The sequence below is a fragment of the Mchenga conophoros genome, linkage group LG16 (assembly GCF_057382185.1).
Source record: "Mchenga conophoros isolate Kocher_MC1m ecotype Shallow Benthic linkage group LG16, M_conophoros_male_GT1.1, whole genome shotgun sequence".
Taxonomy (NCBI): domain Eukaryota; kingdom Metazoa; phylum Chordata; class Actinopteri; order Cichliformes; family Cichlidae; genus Mchenga; species Mchenga conophoros.
In genome coordinates this window covers 21,854,932-21,878,561 of record NC_140541.1, presented here as the reverse complement: position 1 = coordinate 21,878,561, position 23,630 = coordinate 21,854,932, and the positions used below count along the sequence as shown (strand labels likewise).

General features: G+C 38.3%; 2 protein-coding genes across 3 annotated transcripts in view; one reads left to right on the top strand and one right to left on the bottom strand.

The window, feature by feature from the left end:
* Window positions 1-627: 627 nt before the first annotated feature.
* Window positions 628-4,800, top strand: dct (dopachrome tautomerase). The gene is made up of 8 exons (XM_085248919.1): window positions 628-1,121; window positions 1,395-1,694; window positions 2,066-2,166; window positions 2,650-2,816; window positions 2,951-3,130; window positions 3,226-3,361; window positions 3,461-3,662; window positions 4,217-4,800. The coding sequence occupies exons 1-8, from the start codon at window positions 836-838 to the stop codon at window positions 4,390-4,392; spliced, it is 1,548 nt and encodes a 515-aa protein (XP_085105045.1). The 5' UTR covers window positions 628-835; the 3' UTR covers window positions 4,393-4,800.
* The window catches only part of LOC146556742 (glypican-6-like), a 78,159-nt gene continuing 59,225 nt past the window's right edge, over window positions 4,697-23,630 (bottom strand). For both annotated transcript variants that reach the window (XM_085248917.1, XM_085248918.1), the window contains 3 exons: window positions 9,830-9,966; window positions 8,629-8,804; window positions 4,697-7,282 (listed from right to left, as the gene is read on the bottom strand). In XM_085248917.1, the coding sequence (XP_085105043.1) occupies window positions 7,074-7,282; window positions 8,629-8,804; window positions 9,830-9,966 (522 nt within the window). In that variant the 3' untranslated portion in view covers window positions 4,697-7,073. The remainder of the gene's footprint in view (window positions 7,283-8,628; window positions 8,805-9,829; window positions 9,967-23,630) is intronic.

Genomic DNA, 23,630 nt, shown 5'->3' with positions numbered 1-23,630 from the left:
ACCCTGCAAAAGGATAAGTGGAAGTGAATGGATGGATATCAAACCTTTTCCAGTAGTTTCATACTGTCACGTGCCATTTTGCTCTTTATTTGTTAGGAATCACACAGACAGTGACACTGTATGTATAGTGTGTGAAAGATAAAAGAGTTCTTTGAAACAACGTCGTAATACCTCTACTGCTGTTCTTCCCGCAGATCACATGAATAACAGAAGATGTCAGCTGAGACCTGCGGTGAAAATGTGGAGGGCAAAAAGCTCAAAACCAACCTGTACTAACAAGCTCCAAAACTTTCAGAAAACGTCTGGCAGGATTAAAGTGATTAGTCTCTTATTTAGATTTACTAGGCATGCAGTTGGGGAACTGATTTGAAAACTATTTTTGTTCTATTTGGATAGCTGAATATGACTCAACCACAGCTAACAAATAAAAATCACAATGGAGTCCTTTGGCATAAAGTCTCTATACATATCCTTAATAGTTCCTTCAGGCAGTTGCTTGGTTAATTCATCCGGATCTTAGTGTGGCTCACAGCTCTGCTGTCAGGTGATCATCACAAGACCAGTGGCTTAATCCTCCTCTACAAAAGCAAGAACAGAAATCAGAGGCTTTCTTAATGTGCATGGAGGCAACTGGAACACAACATGATTTAGCTGCAGGAGTTGTTTCTGTAGATATTAAACCTATCACTGAATCTAATTCAAAGATACACAGCAAGGAACCATAGCAGAGTGAGATTCCACACTCTTCTGGGGTAACTAATTGAGCGTATTACAGCTGAGATTTGATCTACAAACTGATTTGTCACTGCTGACTGAAAGAAACAGGTGATATATCATGATTGCTCTGGGTCTTGGTCTTCTTTGTTTACTCTTTGGCCCTGACCTGTCAGAGGCTCAGTTTCCTCGAGTGTGCTGCACAGTGGAGGGGATTTTGTCCAAGCAGTGCTGCCCTGCTGTGGGCTCAGACCCTGCCAATGTGTGTGGCTCACTGTCGGGAAGAGGAAGCTGCACTGCTGTTCGAGTCGACACCAAACCCTGGGGAGGACCGTACAGACTAAGGAATGTTGATGACAGAGAGAGGTGGCCGACCAAATTCTTCAATCAGACTTGCAGATGTACTGGTGGGTACTGACCAGCTTATTTAGATAAATAAGAAAAGTTAAATCCGTAAATGGTTAAAGTAGACTTAGATTTAACTAGGTAAAGGGTTGTGTTAAACCTTGTCTGTTGTCTGCTTTTTATTTAATGAGGCCTTCTGAGATTCTTAGCAGTAGTAACTGTTTTTATCTTTTGCATTTAAACTGCATTTTTAGGTTTTATTATTTTGTTGTACAGTGTTTTGTGACTACATGTTTGTGCACAATTTGACAATTAATTTGCTCTTTATGTTGCAGGTAACTTTGCAGGTTATGATTGCGGCCAGTGCAAGTTTGGCTGGATCGGACCAAACTGTGACCAGAGGAAAGCTCCCGTTGTGCGGAAGAATATCCACTCCTTGACCCCTGAAGAGCTCCAAGAGTTCCTGGACGCTCTGGAACTGGCCAAGAGCAGCATCCACCCAGACTACGTCATCGCCACTCAGCACTGGCTCGGACTCCTCGGACCAAATGGAACCGAGCCACAGATTGCCAACATCTCCGTTTATGACTTCTTTGTCTGGCAGCATTACTACTCTGTTAGAGACACTCTGCTTGGTAAACCATCATGGTCATATTTACACAAAACCACTACAACCATTAAATGTGTGGGTTTTTTTTCAGGAATATAACAATAATAAAAATATCAAATAAGACAAATACTATACCTACAAAGCAGATTCCCCCCCTTTTTTAATGAAATTTTATGAAGCCTGACAAATTCCAAGTATAGACCTTTTTTACTGTAACTACAAAAATTCTGTAACATATAAACTGATAAGAGGAATGCTTTTACTTAACTTTTTGTTTTACGTTCTCATATGTTTGTTATAAAATTCATATTTTTAGGCATTAGATATAGTGTTTATTAAGCTCAGAACTGTTGTGAGACTAAAGAGGAGCTAATGAAACAATTCATTTTCCTCCAGGTCCAGGTCGTCCCTTCAAAGCCATTGATTTCTCACACAAAGGGCCAGCATTCATTACTTGGCACAGGTATCACCTCCTGAGTTTGGAAAGAGAACTCCAGGTATTTGGAATTTTGTATTATTTTTGTATTTTTTTAAACATCTCTTAAAATATTATATTTTTTGTGGTGGAGAGTAGAGGAGTGTATCCTTTGCACAACAATTTGCATTTTTTTAAAAATTTGGGCTCATCAGATTTTTAAATTGCGTGCACAATTCTTGTTTAAATTCACTGATGAAACATAAATGACCTGTCAAAGGGACATCTGTTTAAAGCTCAGATTATTGCATGTTATATTCAATAAGCTTACTGATGACTAACATTTTGGTGAAAAATTGACAGACAAATCATTCTTACAATATTTCACAAAGACATTTTAAACTTGCATTAAAAAAAAGACAATAAAAAAATGGTATACCTAAAAATTATATATATAAAATATAAACGAGAGAGAGTTGGCCCTATAAAACATCCCTATAGAGCCATGTTGCTGATTTAGCAATACTTTTTCATAGAAACACGAGTGTTTCCTTTTCTTCTGCAGAGACTTACTGGCAATGAGAATTTTGCAATCCCATATTGGAACTTTGCCACAGGGCAGAGTGAGTGTGATGTGTGTACTGACACTCTGCTGGGAGGCAGAAACCCAGACAACCCCTTCCTCATCAGTAACCAGTCCAGGTTCTCCAGATGGGGGGTGGTGTGTAACAGGTCAGAAGAAAATACTGATTGGAGGGAAACAATTGTCAGTAATTGTATTAAAAATGTGTAACCAATTAACGAATGTTCATGGTACATGTTGGTGAAACATTTAAATTCTTTACGTGTATCTAATTTATTTCCAGTCTCGACGACTACAATCGTCTCGTGACCCTTTGTAATGGAACCAGTGAAGGTTTCATACAGAGAGGGATGATCCGGCAAGGCAACAGGACTCTGCCTACAATGACTGACGTCAGAAGCTGTCTTGGAATTCGGGACTTTGACAGCCCTCCCTATTTCACCAACTCCTCCTTTAGCTTTAGGTAAAAGTGGAGTGTTCACCATTGTTAATGATGTTACATTTATGCCACCTCTTTCACAGAACAAATGAATTAATGCTGTTGTTTGTACCTCACAGAAATGCTCTCGAAGGGTACGACAAACCTGATGGAGAACTGGACGAAACCGTTGACAACCTTCACAATCTTGTCCACTCAATGCTCAATGGAACCAGCTCGTTGGCTCACTCTGCAGCCAATGACCCCATCTTTCTGGTGAAAACCTAATTCAATGGTTTCCTCTGATAAAAAAAATCTCTGACACACTTTGTTTTCATTTTTATAAAAATGATATTTGTCATTTGTACCTTGCAGGTGCTCCATGCTTTCACTGATGCTATTTTTGATGAATGGATGAGAAGGTTTGTTCCATCCAACGCCACTTTCCCAGATGAGATGGCCCCCATTGGACACAACAGAGACTACAACATGGTTCCCTTCTTCCCTTCCATTACTAATGAGGAAGTCTATGTTCCATCTGAGCAGCTGGGATATTCTTATGCCATTTCCCTGGATGGTGAGCAAATAGTGAAAGAAAAACTTTGATCGGTGGGATAGGTGGACATTTTTGGAAAATTGATGTAATTTCTTACTGGTGAGAGTAAAGATTGATTTCACTCAAGTGTGTACAGTGTGCGTGGAGCAAAGAGTTGGCCTGGGTTTGCATGAAGAGTAGACATACCTAACCCATACAATTATTAAAGAAAAAAAAAAACAGAATTTTCTAAATTAGACTGCCAACATGATCGGTTCAAGACCAAAGTCTGAAAATGACAGATTATGGTTTTAATGGATAGTTTTTTGGCAAAATTTCTCAATTATATATACGCCACTGACACGTGTGGCCTTTCAGTGAACACTAATAAAACAGGGCAACATTGCATGTTTCAAAACAAATATCAACTCACTGCCGACCACTTTCAAATCCATGGCGCTGGCTCATCAACATAAAAAAAACCCTCTTTTTGTTATGTTGGAATAAATATCTTCTTATTTACAGATTTCATTCACATTCAATGAACCTGCAACTGCAAAGGTTTCAGCAATCCATCTCCTGTTTCATCTATACAGATGCAGATGGAGGACCGGCTGTTTTTGTGCTGGGCTCCACTCTGGGAGGAATCTTCATCGGTCTCCTGGTACTTCTCCTTATCTTTGTGCTCTACCTGCGTCAGCGGAGAAACAGAGGCTTTGAACCTCTGATAAAAGCAGAATTCACAAATAGAAAGTACACAGAAGAAGCCTAGATTTCACCTGTTGTTCTGAAATGCGCTTGAGTGCTCAAACATACCTCATAGTAATGGAGCACCCTGTCTGCTATCACGACTGTGAAGAAGAGCAGAATAATAATCTTCTCTTTGAATAGCATGTTGTTTTTTAGCTGTTGCATCTAATTTCATGTTAGCAAATGAATCACACGATTGTTCTACCAAGTACCTCGCACTCTTAAATCAGTCTTCAATTAAATGCATTTCTACTTTAACCAGTTTTAACCTGATTTACCATCTCAATCATCAATATATATAAAACATATATGATTACAAATTGTTTTTGGGTTTTTTTTAAATAAGAATTTATTCTCAAGAACAGCAATAAAACAAAAATGCAATCATCTTAATTGCACCAAAAACAGTAAGGCATATTTGCTCAACTAGTTCTTCAAACCTCAGTTTGAAATTATTTTAAAACCCCATAGAAACCTTTCCTCATTAGTTTTGAAATCAAACAGCAATGCATTAATTCTGAAAAACAAACAAAGAGATAACAAAAAACCCAAACTGAGCATTTTTGTGAGTCATAATTTGTCTGACCATACATCCATTTTCAATATTTTATTGCAAAAATATTAAAGGTTCAGTGATACAAAACAATAAAAAGGGCATCTTATGAGATCAAAATGTAGAATAATGGGTCCTTTTAAATGAAACTTTGACATATTTCCTCTATATTCTTGAAATAAATGTGGGTTAAAAAAGTGACTCGTATGAAATAAAGAAAAAGCTCAACAAATATTCAGTGATATGCCGCAAAGGACTTAATACAGGCTAATTCCTTGGAAATGTAAGCTTAGCAGGCCTGTTGGTTATGAACCTGTCGGGCTCTCAGAGAACAGTGGACGTACATACAGGCTGGTTTTGTCCGCCCCCCTCAGCACGGCCAGGCCTCTCACATTCTCCGTAAGTACGCTCTAGTGAGGAACTTCACTGAAGCATTCAGCTCTGTCCAGTCTCCACAGATTCTCATTTCACAGGTGACTGTGGCCGGCTTCAAGCCTGTCTGTGCTGCAGACGCAACCATTCAAGCTTTCCAGATAAATTTAGAGACCCTTTCTTTACATTTCCAGTAACCACTATGTGCTGTTGCTGCTTCTTCTCCTAATATTTCCATAACCTTTTGCAACTATTATATATAGATGTATATAGATATAGATCTATATATCTATCTGTCTATGTATATATAATTTTCTTTCTTTTTTTAAATTTGTAATTTCAACTTGTTAATACTGTCACAAAGTATTTTAGTTTTGGTCCTACAGTGTTCATTTACACACAGAATATGCTTTGGTTACTGAACCTTAAAAATAAGAGGGAAAACAACATTTACAGTATTAATGAATCATCTCAAAATCCTGTAAATATTTCTAGAGTATTTTTTGAAAATGCTAAAAGCCCCAGTTACTGTAAATTAACATCGAGGTTACAGCAGCCCAAGAACTGATAGTAATCGTCTTCGAGTGCAAAATGGTAAACGTCCATTTACACAGTTAAAGAAGATAATCCTGCTTTTCAGTGACTTCACATGACCTCCTCTGTGCTGTGAGAAGAACACTTGTATGCAGCACTTAAACACCTCTTTGTATTTGATTAGTTTTACTGACAAGTTTGCATTTTAGTGGTTGCATGAGACCCATTGTGCAACCCTTAACTTACTAATTATATTATCAATCACAATATTTGACATGGTATAAATATATTTTATACCAGGACATGCACACCACAACGCTGCAGAGGCAGCATCTACCTTGACAGCATAACCCATATATTAGCGGCACCTTCTCTAAATGTGAGTAACTGCTCCATAATAAATCTGTCCAGGCTATCTACTCTTGAAGCCTAAGGATCCAGTTTGATATGAGAATATTTTTGCACATAATGAATTTGCTGCAAGGCAAATTAGTATATAAAATGTCAATCTTAACCCTAACAGTGACTTTAAGCACAATGCAGCTGCTGAAAGGTTTTTAAGAGAATAGCTAAAAGCTGTGCAGATGCATAACCAACCCATGACATAGTTTAACTACAATCTTTCCATATGACACAGTTAAAATGATTGTGAAACACAATTTAGAAGCTGCATTTGATCTAAAAATAAACATGACAGCATTACGCTTCTCATCAGAAATGAATAGTTGGCACATAAGTTCATGACAATGGAATAAGGTGTCAGTTAAAACCACATGTTCCATTCAGATCAAATCAAAGGATCCTTTGCTTTAAAAAAATAACACGTGTATAAAATGACCACATTCTCAACATTTTTTCCAACACACAATAAACTATTTTTTTTTGCAATAAAAAAAAAATCAAAACAATCAAAGTGCGTGTTATATTTTTCCACATTAAGACCTACAATAATACCTTTACTAAAATCTCAGAAGCAGAGTTAGTAGGGGTGGCATCGCTGTTAGATGGTGAAGTGATGCCAAAACATATCAAGTCTAAGGATGGCACTGCACAATCTTTGGGAAAGTGGGAACTCATGATGCTTGACTGCTCTCTTTTTCAGAGCAGACTCTTCTTGCCTTGAAGCTGGCAGTCTGAATGCTGTCTGCTCCAATCTGCCTGAATACAAAAAACTGCAAAAAAAAAGGGGAAAAAAGGAAAAAAAACAAACCCCTGCTGTCCATGTTTAGCCTGTTCCTCTAGCATTATCTCCACTGTCGCTGAAGTGCCAAGGCTGAAAGGGCCAGCATGGTTGGCAGTGCTACAGACGGTGCACAGAGCGGGGCAGAGTTATCCACAGGCCCGCTCCGGTCGGCTCTCACCACGGGGATTTCAGTCGCAGCCGTACCATCCATGTATGTGGGGCAGACCTCTGTGCAGCCGCTGCCACTGCCTGAGCCACTGCCTTCATCGCCTGCAATACCGTAACACAAGCCAGAATGAGCACAGCACTGCAATAGCAGTGTAACATTGCTCAAAATCTCCAGCAGACACTGTGGAACTTTCTCATGTATAAATTAAAGGGTTTAAATATCACATGATTATCACCCACCTGGTGGGAAATGTGTCATTCTCTGTTTTCCTTTAGTCTCTTAAATTGTCTTAATTTTACGGTCAGCACATTGTATCACAAACTCAGTGTTGTTCAGATATGCTAATATATACACACTACACGCATGCTAAACAGTAAATAATAAACAGACACTGCCTGGTTAACACAGTCAAGCATTCAGCTTCAAATATATTTCTCATCAACTTATGGGAGACTTAAAACAATTCTTAAATTAGACTCAATGCTAAACTTTTATTCATCAAGTAGACATTAAGTAAAAATCTGCAAAGATGTTTAAAAAATGTGTCTCCCTATTTCTACTGCCCCCAAGTGGCTAAAATGAACTTAGCAGTGAGTATTTACTTGTGATTCTTTACTTTTTGTTTATTAGTGTAATTGTGTCATTTGTCTGTGAAGGTTCTCAGTCATCCAGGTCATCGTAGTCAAAGGAGCTTACAAAGAAAAGCGTCTGGACTTCTTTAAGTTACTTGAAGATGTTTCACCTCTCATCCGAGAAGCTTCTTCAGTTCTGAGGTCAAATGGTGGAGAGTCCCAGATTTAAACCTAGTGGGAGTAACCCCCCAAAGAGGGACAAAAGGACCCCCTCACATCCTGGGTCATCTGACCTCAGGAATTTGCATGATAAGGTGGGGCCAGGTTTCACAATGAGCTCACCCGAATCCCTGGCTGATTGGGACCCACACCCATTTTCACACCTTGGCTCAGGCGATTAGAGGATCACCAGGGGGTCCTTTTGTCCCTCTTTGGGGGGATACTCCCACTAGGTTTAAATCTGGGACTCCCCACCATTTGACCTTAGAACTGAAGAAGCTTCTCGGATGAGAGGTGAAACGTCTTCAAGCAACTTAAAGAAGTCCAGATGCTTTTCTTTGTAAGCTCCTTTGACAATGGTGTCATTTGTACAGTTAAACAGAACGTGATTTTGCACACTCAGTGTGACGTCTCAAAATTTCATAAACCTGGCAGAAGATACGTTTTTTTTGTTGTTGTTTTTGTTTATTATCATTATTATTATTATTATTATCATTATCATTATTATTATTATTATACAATTTTTGTTATTTGCACCTTTAGTTCTGCTTGCAGTTTTACTGACGCTGATCACCTTTGCCTTAGGGTTAGGCAGACAGCTTATTAGTAGTGAGTTGTTCTATTTGTGTGTATGACAGAAGTGGCAAATGGCTTACTTGAGTCTTGAAAGTAGATATCATTGCCATTGTAGGCATTTTTCAGCTTGTTAGTCATCACCCTCAGAGCCATGATCTGCTGACGGATGAGTGTGTCTGGGCGTGTGATGTCAACACCCACTTCAGGGTTATTCACCTGGTTGGTAAGGCCATCCTTTTGGACCTCAGGAAAGTACCTTGATGGAAAAAGAAAAGAAAAAAAAAACAGTTTTCACTGATACTGTTTAGTTGCTAAACAAAGAAAACCTTTACTTTGTTTAGTTGTTATAGACTGCTTTCTCTGAAATCTCATCACAAGCATTCACTCAACAAAAACAGAGACAGGCTAAACACGGTCGAATTCCATAAATGTTTTGAGTCATGGGTCCAGTACAGCACTTGGGAATTGCTCTTTGAGGTAACAACAATGTTGGCAAAATGAACATTTGACCCAGTCGTGTAGGGTAATGTTCTGACATTCTTTTGACATATTTCTCTCGGGAAAACGTGTCAGCTGAATGCACTCCTGCTCGATAAATAAGCGGCAGGTTGTCATGTGATGGAATTCCACAGATCATCTGACACAGCAGCAATTGTTCTCCATAAGTCCAGATCACTCTGGAAAATACACACGTCTGAAATGTTGCTGAGGTGAAAGAGGCAAAATTTCACTTCTTTAATTGATGTTGTTTTTTTCTACCACTGAAAATAGCATTGAATATCAATTAAAACAATTAAAGAAGTTTAAAATATTCAAAATCATATAGCTGATATAACGATTAAAAGCAAAAATCGATTTCTCAGTTAGATCAGTAACGGCCAGGGAATCTGGAGCCCTAATGCAAATGTTAGCTTTTTAAAATGAAACCAAAATAACAGATGGATCTAGATGCTGGTTGAACATTTAAAAACAAAAGAAGAAGAAGAAGAAAAACACAATTTCACAAATATGCCACCAAATTCAAAACGCATGGAAGCAAATGATATTTTACACGAGATGAATTGAAACCACATAGAAAAGTTTTTTTTATAATGTTTAAGACAACAGCTTACTTTTAGTTCAAATCAAAACGCATGCTAAGCTCTTGCAGAGCAGGTGAAAGCACATAATCTGATTCTTAATTCTAGGCTTAGACTTCTTAATATGAAGCAGGTTGAACAGACTTTGGACTTCTACCCTTTTGTGTTAGCTGGCATTAGCTTCAGGCTCTGTTGCCCTTACCTGCCCTTGGTGTGTCCGTTCCAGCACTCCTCTTCGCTGGCATTTCCAGCGGTCACTCTGTCTTCTACACACATCGCCTCAGGCAGGTTGGACCAAAATTTCTTGAAGTCCTTTAGTTTCTCTTTTATGTCAACCACCTACACAAGGACAGGGGTCATTGTGAGATAGGAAAAAAGCCTCCTGTATAAGTACATGAAGTCTGATTTCCAATCAAGGATGATACATATCATAAATACAGTTTCAGGGATGTTATTGATGTTTTTATATGCTTACAATGTAACATTAATACAGAAAAATCAGTTTCACTTCAGTTCCTCACATCACAGCCCCAAATATTAAACAAAATATGAGTCCAGCAGTACCTACAAGAATAGATGGTCAGAAATATTTACTGAATTACATTTTTATTGCACATTAATATGGCGTTTATTAACAGCTATAAGCTATTCATTATGTTTCAAAACAGTCTTTTTGTATCTAAAAACTCTGCAGAGTTAATGTAATAAAAAAATAGCAGCTAAAGAGAAAATGTCTACAAAGTCAAACTGATTGAAGTAATTACACAAATTGAAGTCAATAAGGCATTATGTCTCCTAATATATGTATGACATATGAAAAAGACAATGTGCTGTTTTTCTAAAAAGTACATGTCAAATGCTCCTATTTCTTATTTCTATAGCATCAAATCATAACAACAATTGCCTCAAGGTGGTTTATATTGTAAGGTAAAGCTCCTATAACATTACTATTACTGACAGTCATGATTAGTCATTAAAAAACCAAATCCCACAGTGTTACTAACAACAGTATGTGGCTGCAAAATCATTTGAGAGAAAATACAAACACTAAATTAAACTAAGACATTTCTGACACACAGTGGATGAGAAATGGCAGGTTGAAAACTTGCATTTGAGTGAGATGAATAAAGCTTACTGTTACTCTGGATGCATCTCGTGTGAAAAAGGTAGAGAAGCATTTCACTTTTGCTCACTAACACACCTTAACAAGCTGATTATAAACCTCAGGAAGACATCTTCGCACTTGAACTCGTACCAAACGATTTGGGTTTAATTTTTCCTTCTCTGTTGACTATCAAATGTTTGCATCATGGAAAGGAAGACTATGCAGGCTTGCAGCAATCATTTCAAACTGAATGCCAGACATAAATGCTCCTTTGCATCCCAGCCATGTGACAAAGTCAGATATCGTTTCCTGACTTGAGCCTGTTGAACTCCAATCTTTCATCAAACACACAGAATTTGACATATTTCACTGAAGCTGAGGGAAAGCCTGATAGCAGCAGGTTGGCCCCATTATCTTTTTCCGTCTGACTTGCTGTTGGCTTACGTGAAATTGTAGAGAACCTGAGCAGAACATGAAAGGTGCTGTACTGACTGTGTGACGCTGCTGTAGGCCTTGACACTGCTTTTGATGTGTTAATCCTGTCACACTGATGCCAAAGCACTTGAGCAGCTCTGATACTGCCCAGAGGGTCGAGGCTACACTCAATACAAGAGATTGACTGGCAATGTTTGACTAAACCTCATACATTAAGTTAAGTCTAACAAGTGAGATTCACAGTTTTCCTCAGGATCTGCTGGCAAAAAACAGAACCTGTGAAAGTGGGAACTGAACTAGGAATGACACATATGAAAACATTCGATTAATACCTCTATCAAGTATTGTGTGGCCATTATTTCACGTGGATGCAAGTGAAAAGGTATTTTAAGCAGCAGCTAATTTATTATCCTATTTGAAACAGAATTTAAAAAAATCTGAAAGATTCATGAACTGAAAAAAACCCCCTAAAAAGTCTGTGTTAAGTTTGCAAAAGAGAAAGGTTTTGCAAACTTAACACAATTATAAACAAGCCTCTGAGAAAAGTCTGCCTCTCGTCTAACTGGACGTTGCCTATGAACAAATACTACCACTCCAACAAATAACCCTCAAATGCAACCAACTGCAAAGGCCACTAGATGGCAGTATGTCTTTGAGATCTGGTGAGATGAAAGTGAGTAGACGAAAAATCCAGGGAGGAAATGAAAGTGACAAAATAACCTTGCAAATTGAAACTAATTATGTTTGCTAATGAAGCTTCTTTAACATCAAAGGTCAGCTCCATGTGGCCAAACATAGATGGAAGACATGACATCCAAACAGATGTCAGCAGAAAGCCTAATGGAAGACAAAATTACACACACACAAAAAACGCACACACGCAGACACATACACACAAAAGACGGTGTAGAAGAAACGCATGTCCCCATGGTATGTGAGGAAGCAGAGCGGAGATATGCGATTCTTTTTATAATCTGCTACCTATTACTGACAGCACTGACATTCTCATTAAAATCACAATGACGATCACAGACACAGCACCTCCCCGGCGCCTCACATCAGGATATTACATAGCATTTGTTTTCAGTGACATCCTAACAAATGACTATTATCATGCTATGTGATAGCTGCTCCAATTCCTAATGACACTAAAGGTGGCATTAGTGTGAGATATCTACAATCTATAATAAGGACTGATGAGGGAGTTGATAGAAGCATTTACTCAATAGAAGTGCAAGCTGTATTCATTTTTAGATTATTATTCAGTCCCAGGACTTCAATAACTTCAATTTAAGGACCATATAAAACACCGACAACACAAGGACCTTAAGATATTAGAAGTGTTGCTAAAAAGACTTATCTTCAAACGCTGCTAACTGTACAGATGTTTTCCACTGAATGATGTCTTCTGAATAATTTCTAAATGGTTTAAATATGACAGATCAGCGCAGAAACGTAGCTCTTGATTTTCATTAAAAATATTTTAAATAATTATTTAAATAAACAGAGCTAAATGAGCCATTTGAAAACCCCATTAAACCATCTTCTCCTGCAATGATATATATTTGCTATGTATTCTATAATTTTAAATATACAGTGTATATACTGTCTGCACTGAAAAAAAAAGTGGTATATATAGATATATAGGCATATATTTCCTATTCTTTATAGGCACTATAAAGGTCTTTGAGGCCAATCCTGCAGGGATGTACGTAGCCTTGCTCTTGTCCTGTTTTATGCATCATATCATCTATATTATATATTACTTACAGGAACAGTGCTGTATCTTTATTCACTGATCTACCAGTGATACAGTGTGCAAATGCATGTCTTTAAATGTTTCTTTAACAACTGTAACAGTTTATTAATTCCAATATTGAATTAAGATAAATCCTTTAACTTTGGCAAAAAAAATACACAAATGTGAACTATACAGCAGTGTTATTATTAATGTAGTAAAGCTTATTATTATATACCGGTAACAGCTGACATGACAGCTTATATATTTGGAATATATAAATACGTTGTGCATAATAAATGCATAATACATTTAATGCATATTGCTTCTTGTTGATGAATTCCATGAACGGCGCAAAACCAAACAGGTGCTACTTAGTCCCTCACTCTCTGAGTACTTCCCAACTTCCCAGCTGTGCATGTGGCATTTATCCTCTCCCCTGCTGGTTACTCAGGAGACGTAAATGCATGTAGTTTAACTTTTAAAAGAGGCTTATGAATTTCTTACAGCAACTGGGCACCGGGAAGTTACAAATGTTTCCCAAGCAGGAGTTTATTTGCTGAGCACAATTTAAAGTGGCTGATTAATCCACGTTTGGTGCACGAACGGGTACTTGCGCCCGCAGGATGCAGTATATATACAGCCACAACAAATGGGCCCTGTTTATTGCTCTTAAGATACATGTTGCCCAGTGCAATTGTATGGGGAGGTAATATGTCTTAATTAAAATAGAAACAAACAAACGAAAAATACAATGGAGCTACGTTGCACAAGTGAATAAGCTAAATCAGGATTTGGCTTCAAGATCAATATTCATAACCTTTTTGTAGGTTATGATTTTTTTATGAATTTGATGACAATAATAAAGTAAAGAGCATGACCAGGTTTATCTTTTAAACATCTTCTCCTTAGCTTAAACAAAAAATATATATAATTATATTTACATTGAAGCTTAATCATGTATGCAGCACCACTGCAGCACCACTGTCAACTCTCCACTTCCCTCCTCAGACATATTTTTTTTCTTCTTTTACCCCATTGCCCTGTTTCCTGTCATGAACCATATATTTCTTCACTGCGTTGTTCTCTCTCTCTGCCTACTCGCTGTGACTCTGCAAGGTCCCCACTCTTTTTGGTCTTTTTCTGTCTTGCTTTAGTTCTAAATGTAAGTGAAACTTTCATGCCTAGCTGACCCGTGATCTTACAACAGAGCTCCCATTCAAAGGAGATTTGTGGGTAAAGCCTCTGGTGTCTTCCGACTTTGATACACAGAATAAGCTCAGTCTTCTCTATCCTTTCTGTATTGAATCATTTTATCCAAGCTTTCATTTTAATTATTTTGAATTTTAACGAGCACTGTGTGTGTGTGTGTGTGTGTGTGTGTGTGCAATGCAGTTAATCATGCATTTATTTAATTGTCCAGTTCTTTTTTGTCTCTTTATAGCTCTTATTTCCACAAGAAAAGATAAGCAGAGATTTTTTTTAACAGCACCAAACCACAGAAAATAAATTCAGCAACAGCAATGGAAAGTAGCCTGTAATGTATTACAGCTCACACAGCTTAGCGTGCTATGATCCAAACATAACCTCACCTTTAAACTTGCTTTTTTCACCTCAAATGAAATCTGCCCAAACAGCCCGGATATGCGATACAGTGTTTACTCGCTGTAAAAAGCTGTTGGCAAGCTCACGTGGACAAACATGAGGAAATGCTTACAGAGAGTAATTATTTCCAAAAATCAGCCATATGAGCATATGAGATTCCGGTGTTAACGGGCTTAAAGTCTTTGTGTTTGCACACACTTAAAGTGTTTCTTACAATATTTATCACCCATGCTGTTTTTCTGTGCACACAGCTGAGTGTGCAGGCAGACAGATCATAAGTTCTCGTGGCTCTCTAACAGTGTGGCAGCTGTGTGCCATCTTTCAGCTCAGAACAGAAATGTGAGTGAACTATACTTTGACCAGTGGTTTTCAGACGCCCTTGCCTATTCTCAGATCAAAAGCTGACGTGTCACTGGCTTTGAAGTTGCAGTCACACTCCCAGTGACGGCACAATGTCAGTGCCCTAAGCTCTTATCTGGCCGTAGAATGATGTCTGTACGTGCTATGTGCCTTTCGGTAAAAAAGAAATATGCGGCCAGACTACATAACTTTTGCTCTCAGCACACACACTGCATTTGCAGTGCTCCCCAAGCTGACCTGTGCAGAGTGTGTCCCCTGGCTTTTCAGTCAGCTGGTACATCTCCTTTCCTCTCTCTCTCTGTAATAAGCACCTATCTTGCTTAATTAACAACCAGTCCTTTTCATAAGCACATATCTGGGGTTGTCGTCACTGTTTGACACGGCACACATCCATCTGCTGCAAGTCTGTACTAAATTAGTGCACGTTCAATCTAATCATAGACTCGACAGCAGGTCTTCCCACTAAACCACAAGGGGCAGACAACTCCTCGATCAACTTATTTTCCCTGGCAACTGCTCCTCCTGTCTGCGTTAAAATAGTTTTTCATTTGATACGAATGCAGTATTCTTCCTGCATCTCAATTACAGGGGTCAGGGAGTCGGTTCTGCTCATACCAAGTCCTTGGCCATGCCACAAGTCTCTTTCCCTGACCAGTGACCAATTTGAGGACAGACCAAATAGTTTCTCACAAGGAGGAAGGCCACAGTAAGAATAACTTTGCATGTTCATCACAACTGTGATCAAGTTAGATTTTTTACCCAGTCACACTGAGGAACTAATGCAGTCTCTTGTGGTAAGGCTGTTGACAAATCAGCCGTCATGGTGTCAAGTCACAGGGGACTGAATCCCTGTGGGTATAATTCCCTAGACATGACTATTAAGTCTGGTGTCCAACATGTCATAAAATCCTCCTCATCAGTTCAAGTCAACTCATAAACAGCAGATTCTTTCAACCAAGGCTTGCCATCTGGCTTTAAAGTACTTTTAGCATATTATTAAAATGATTCAGTAGAAATAACATTGGTTAGCCTAAAGCACATCAAGCAAATGACCTCTGCGATGATGTTTCGAGTAGCAGTTGTCTCCACATCGTTGTGTCTGCTTTGTCCTTGTCTGGAAACATTTGCCTCAAAGGTGACTGGCAGTGTTGCTTGGAGCAGGTAACTACCAGACTGCATATAGATGTGGGCTGTTTTCATCCAATCAATATCCATCAACAGAGGGCAAAAGCAAACAATGTTTCCCCTTTGTGACTTCACAATAGATGAGATCAGAAAGACATCACTCCGCTGTTAATCTTGCAGTGCTAACACAAATGAAAATGGTACACCAAAAGCAAATCATGGTTAGAAAACATCACAACCACTTACAAGCTATGTGGCTTGATATGACATTGGAGTGATGTCATATCATCACCCCACCCCACAGACTGCTGGGCTACATGCCACGTGCTCATGATAAATCCATTTTTTAAGGATCAGTCTGCAGGCTGCAGCACTTTCTTTAACTTCCTCCTCGTTTAACTTGATTACAACTGATTATGTCCTGGTAGAAATCTGCCACAGCAGGATTCCAAAACATGATTTGACATGAACAGCCCAAGAAAGCCTCAACCAGAGCAGCGCGTCTCCTGGTGACAGCGCTGTCACGCCGTTACTATGCTGCTTCCTTAGAGCGAATGCACGAAGTAAAGTAAAACTGTATTGTTACACAAATCTGGCTATTATTTTGCATTTGTTTCGATTTGCAACCTGGCATTCACACAATAGTGTAAATGCTGTGTGATCCATTTTAATTATATACCTGACAGAAATTGTGGGGAAGATATGGGGGCAATAAACAAAGCTAATGAATATTTATCACTTATTACTGCGGCCGAAACACCGATTTTAAAACGTCTGCCTTAATTTAATACTGTACATTGCATTGATGCAATCGCATAAGTGCATCAAACCAGATTTGCTATCACGCTGTCTTACTATGTTGTAAAATTAAGTTTTGAAAGTTGAACTGAATTTGTGCGCTCGCTTCTGCAGCACCCTGGAGGCATAACTTTATTTTCAACATTATACAGACTTCATAAGTGTTGTAGAGGAAACAATTCATCATGCCTTTAATTCAATGTGACAGTGAATCTCTGTGTACCTTGAAAAACTTGTGGGAAAAAAAACCTGTCTCCAAAAATAAAAGTGTAAGATGCATAATTACAAACCAACATCTTTAGACTTTTAAGGCTATATTTATCAGATTTGATCACTTTGTAAAGTGGATTATATTAAATTGTGAATAGCAACAGAAAAAAGGATGTCTTACAAAATGATGCTGGTATCCGTTGTGATCATAGGGGCATTTGAAGACTTCATTAGTCATAAGTCAATACACAGGTGTTGTTAAAGCCCAACCTTATCTAGGTTTGTGTATACTGGATTCTGCACATAAAGCACACACACACACACACACACATGAAGATCAAGTATTTCCCTTATAAATGACTTTATTGATGTAGCTCATGTTGTACTTACATCCTGTCACTGAACGGGACTGTCATGGCCCATTTTAAGTCTTTTTGCCTCAAACCATTTGCTCAGTCCCATGGTAACTACACAGTTAGGCAATATGGTTTATCATAGTGAGCAAAATGTATCACACAAAGATCCCGTGGTGAGGAAAAAATGACAGAATATTGATGAAGCGGCGTTGAGTTTGTGCATGTGACTCGCCCAAGGCTACGACAGGCGAACTTTGAAAAAGGGAGATGATTAAAGGGAAGCTATGCACTATGGAAAACAGAGCAATCATTGGCAAGCCTGCTTTCCCCTGCTACCCCTGTTCCCCAGAGATGCAAGCAGCGTACAGTGTAATGGGGCCAGTGCGCCTCATTAATGAATTGACACATATGAAATGTAGCAGAGCCTTTATGGCACCAGCATTAGTCGATGAGGGGGAAAATGGACAATGTATGGAAGGAATTAAATAAAATCAGTGTTTGTGGAAAAAATACTGTTTTGGCATTATAGCGGCTGGCTGACCTTTGATTTTAACTTAAAAAAGTGACGAACTGTAAAACAGAGTTATTGGGGCAATTTGATTATCAGCATGATAACATCCAAAAAAGTATATAAACCCCCCCACATGATTTTAGCTCAGTTATTATGCGCCCATTTTTATTATACTATGCATTTTCCAATATCTGCGGTTTTTACTGACTTCCCTTCCTGTGCCTCTCTTCGTTTAATAAACCACGTTTATGGTTTCGTAAATTTCATTTGCAGCTACAAAAAAAATTCCACAGCAGATTCAGCCACTGTAACATTCAGCTGTCTGTAACAGCAGAAACTCATGACATATCTATCATTGCAACTATCTTATACCCATCTGGTAGTATAAAGTATGTGATCTTTGTAAGCTAAACCACAAATGTAATGGAATTTGTACATCTCCACGCCAGAGGGTGGGTCATGTTTGGATCTTTGCCATATATAGGCCGATTTGAGACTGCAGGAAAATGGAGCATAATGTGACCTTTTACTTGTATACAGCATATACTTGTGGACAAGCTGTGCTTTTGCGTCTGGCCAAGATCCCTGAAACAATTATCCAACTGGATTGCAGATGTAAGGCATTACATGGATCCTTTATATGCTGGTTTTGTGTATTTTCTCAGAAAACCATAATAAGGATATGTGGGATATTAAAAGCATAGTGAGATATAATGGTCACAAAATTGACTTCATAGAAAGTCAAGCCGTTAATAATGGATTGCTGAGACCTGCAAATTATCAGGGGATTTGGATTTGTTTGGCATTTCGGACGGCAAAAATCTCAGAGGTGGTGAAAAACAAGGTTTGGAGAACTTATTGTGCCAGTATTCATTTCCTCTCTGTATCTACGTTCAAAAATGAAGACTAATATGACAAAATAGGATCACGGTATATCATTTAAAGCTTAGTAAAATGATAAATTATTAAGTGGTCTGAATGTCTTTTTATTGATATTTATATTTTGCCTTTACTCTTAAAAGATGGATGCATCTGGGCCATCGTGGCATGACCAGCAAGCCAAACAGAGTCAGGTCCCACATTTATCAAAATGAATGACTGCACAAGAGGACAGCATGCTGTTTTAAGACGCTCAAAAAGCAAATAAAAAAAATACAATTTTGACTGGAGATTTTCTTGTCACATAAAATGTTCTCATACAACACCGCGGCACTCTGTGGCTTTAGCCAACGCAGTATCTTAATACCGTAATACCTATAATCCAGGACAGAGTATTTTTATCTTGCTAGCTGTAATTGCTGCTTTTTGTAAGCCGTTTTCTCTAAATGTCCTTTTGATATTTTTTTAAGTATTGCATGGTAAAAAGAGGACAAACTGGACTAGCACTGATCATGTTTGCATAGTTTCTGTATAGATTTTCTTTGCTCTTCTAATTTTGTATTCTCATTTACACACATATCTATATCTATCTATCTATATATATATATATATCTATATCTATATCTATATATCTATCTTTTCTGAATTGAGTTTGTATTTTTTGAGTTTGTTTATCAAATTATTTATTATTTATGTTTTCTCTTAAGCCGGCTCCTGAAAAACCTTCTAAATTGTACTTTTCTGAACTTTGATAAGCCCCGTACTCACATTGTGATACACATCACAGTTTTGTCGTTTTGGGAATTTAATTATGAACCACCTCAGGCTTTGGAGAAAGTAAAACAAAATAAAATATCTATACCTCTTGTCCTACACCCACAGGCACTTACGTATGCAATAAGATTGTTATGAAATTGTCTTGAAGAATAAATCCCTCTGCTGAAACGGCTTCTTCATCTTATATTTTTAGCTTAAAAGTTTTGTTCAACCCAGCTGACAGTGAGACACAGGATTGTTATTCTTTCCACCCTGTTGACAACCTTACTAGTGTTGCCTTGTGAATGACAACAGTAACAAATGGATGATAAGTATTCTATGGTTGTTGCACCTTTTGCCCTGATACAGCATGTGCAATGTCTCTTTTATCACTATAGGATCAAGGTCATAAAGCATTGGATTACTGTCAGCTGCAGTTGCCTGATAACCTGATTGAGATGTGTCACTATGGGAAATGTCTCTGTATGCTCATCTTACATATAATTTAGTCATAGGAAGTGATGGTGATGTGCTCAAAGCAGCCTCTACTTCCTACACATTTACATAAACAACTTCCTTTTTTTTCCTCAAAAGCTGTATTGTTTGCCCCATGCAATCAGAACCACACTCCCACTCACAACAGTGTCAGATTCTTGCTATTATGAGCAACAAACTTGTTGCTTGTCGTTAAACTTGGGATTTGTGGTTACTGGTCATCTGAAATGTGTCATCTTGACCTAAAATGTGGCATCGAGAGTAAACCATGGATGAGGAAAAACTCATTTACAACGTAACACAACCCACACAGACTGGGTTAAAAAAAAAAACCTTCATATAGATCCAAAAGCACTAAATGCTCTTTTCAAGGAATAAATATGTCCACAGTGGTGCCACAAGCCAGATATCAGCAATGTCTCATTCCTCTGCCTTCCCACGCAAATTTATATTGTCAGCCTGAGAATCAACCGAGTGACTGAGGGCAAACTAAGTGCTTCATCTTTAAATCAATGAAGGCGCCACAAGCTTCTTCATTATTTTTTTTCAACATTCACAACTCCTGACAAACAAATTCACATAATTGACAAAGAATATAAATAATGTAAAGTCATCCCACAGCTCTACTAAATGTCACTGCTCCCCCCCCCCCCGACATTAGCATTAAGATAATGCAGCCGAGTCTCTGAGTTGAAATCTGTTTACTTTTGTAGCCCTCTTTTTCTTTCAGAACTGCCTTCATTCTTTGTGATATTAGTAACAATGGTTAGTAACAATACTCAGGTAGGCTTTGGCGTTGAAACTATGTTCAGCTGTTAGTAAGAGGCACTAAGAAAAAATACCCCAAATCATTACAGCACCACCAGCCAGAACCATTAAAGGCAGGATGGATCCATGCTTTTATGTGTTTTATGCCAAATTCTGACCCTACCATGTAAATGCTGCAAGAGAAGTTGAGACTCATCAGACCACGAAACATTTTCTTAATCTTCTACTCTACAATTTTGGCGAGTCCACGCAGCCTTAGTTTGTCAGCAATCCTTTGAGCAACAGCAGAAGACCACATGGCGTGGTCTGCTGTAATCCATCTGCTTCACGCTTTGATGTATTGTGCATTCAGAGATGCTCGTACGCATACTTTGGTTGTAACGAGTGGTTATTTGAGTGGCTGTTGCCTTCCCATCATCTCAAAGCAGTTTGGTCATTTCCCCCTAACTTCTAGCATCAACAAACCATTTCCACCAAACTGCTGCGCACTGGATGTTTTCTCCTTTTTGGACAAATCTCTCTGTAAACTCTAGAGGTGGGAAAATCCCAGTAGATCAGCAGTTTCTCAACAACTCAGTACCACTCATGCTCAGTTTAAACTTCAACAAGTCATCTTGTCCATGTCTATAACCTTAATGTGCTGAGGTGATGACATGTGATTGCCTGATTAGACATTTGGTTTAAGAAGCAGTTAAACATTTGTACATAATAAAGTGACCAGTAAGTGCAAATAACATATTGTTCTCTCTTTCTTCTACAGAAATGTTTTTTCTGGGAAAAGGGAGGAGATTTCACTGAATAAAAAATAAATAAATCACAGGATCTCATAGCAGATCCACCCAAGTTAGTCAGGTTTGGTTGGATCTGCTATGCTTTTTTTCTCCTTTGACAACTAATACCAAGCTTAAAAATGTACTTTTTAGGACTGTGGTTTTACCATATAAGTAAAAAAAAAAGTTTCTTAAAGCACATGCACAGCATACAGTGCAATGCACATCTACCAGTGGCTCTAAAGGTTTCTGCCCATCGTAAATTTTAGAATATGTCCACGCCGTGCAACTCCACATGTTTACACTTTGTAAGCTAACCAGAGTCCCATGCTTCTAAATGAAAGTTACATCCTCTTTTAGCTTACCAACTGTAAACACAGCTGTTTTATGAAGAAAGAGTCGACTTGACATGTTGTCTGCTTTGGTTCTTTTTGGTTTGCTCCTTTGTTTTCTAAACAAACAGCCACCACCGCACAGCAACTGTCAACTGTACAGGTAATTAGTTGGAAAAAGGAACTTGTGAACTTGTTAAGGTGGTCTTCCAAAACAGCCATCAAGGAGTCACTAATGAAGCACATTTTCACATAATGAGCGTCACAGTTTGTTAGACCAAATCTGTGTCAGGCGGTGCCGATGTGGTGACTTGGATTTACAAGCTATAGTTTTTGGTGGGCTTTAATTTAAGCACTCAAACATTCATGCATGAGTGCCACCCCTTGCCTCGAAAATCGTTGCGTTTATGGTCAAACAGTGTCCTGAAGTATCATGCCACATATGCACTGCCAGACTATTTATTTTTGTGTGGTCTCAGAGAAAGTATCAGTTATGCTAGAATCTGTGGAATCTACATAATTGCATGGTTTTGGTAAGAGTCAGTAAATAAAACAACTCGGAGAAAGGAGCTGTGGATAGGCCCACTTTACTTCCATTAGGCTGTATCCAAAACAAGAATGTTTCAGTGGCTTGTCATATCCCTGGATGGCAGAAATATAATGCTAGGGTCAAGATTTTTTTAAAAGGAGTGGTTATGTTTTTTTATTTCCCTGTCAAGTGACTTCACAAACCACACATGTATGTTACTCAGTGTTTGCCGCTGAACATGGTAAGGAATGCAAAGAACAAAGATCATGCACATGAATACACAGTTTTGCTTTCCAAGTTATTCATGTACTAACTGATCATTTGTCTACATATGAAAGCAAAAAAAAAAAAAAGCTAAATCACCATTTCCACTTCACATAAAAGAGATTTAGTATGCAAGTTGGCAGTTCAGACAAATCATCAGAATCTAGCTGAACAGCTGCCTTTTGAATTTTTTATTCAGTCATTCACATTCCTCATATGCTCCTAATTCAAATCATGCAGGGATACAGCCCGTGCATTTTGCTAAATGCACAAAGAAGAGCCCAGACAGATCACTTGTCACACAGTCAACAAACAGAGACAATCACACTGTCACACCTAATAGCTATTTATTGACCTGCATGCTTTAGCAGGAGGAAACTTAAACATCTAAAGTAAACAAAATCACAAGTGCAAAACCTTCTAGACAGCCATCGATCCACCGTGCTACCATCTTTTCTTTTTGGGAGACCTAACCAAGAATTTAGAAGAATTTTTAACTTGATGTCCTCCCACCTACTGTAAAGCACAGGGGACAAAAAAGAAACAAACTAACGCTGGAGTGAGGGCAGTGTGTTGCTTACTGTCATTTCACTGGAATGTTTGACCTTCACTGTGCAGAATGATTATTTGTCATAGTTCCCTCCTATCTTTCAGGTTCATGGAGGACAGGGGGGGACCCGGACCTAGACCTCTTAGTGAATCATGCCATTTCAATGTTTATGGGTGCTCACCTTAAATTTAAGGTGTGAAACTTAAGTTTATTAAGACATGTATGCATGAACCGCATATGATTTTAAAAACATAGTTAGTCTGAAAGGCAATCAGCATTATACAACTTTCATAGATGTAAAAAATTTAAAGCCTTTCACAGAAAAGAGTCATTTTTTTCACATCCAAGTAGCCCTTGTTGTCCTATCACTTAACACTGATCAGATAGATTGGTTTCAGTGGTTGCATTAATCCAGAA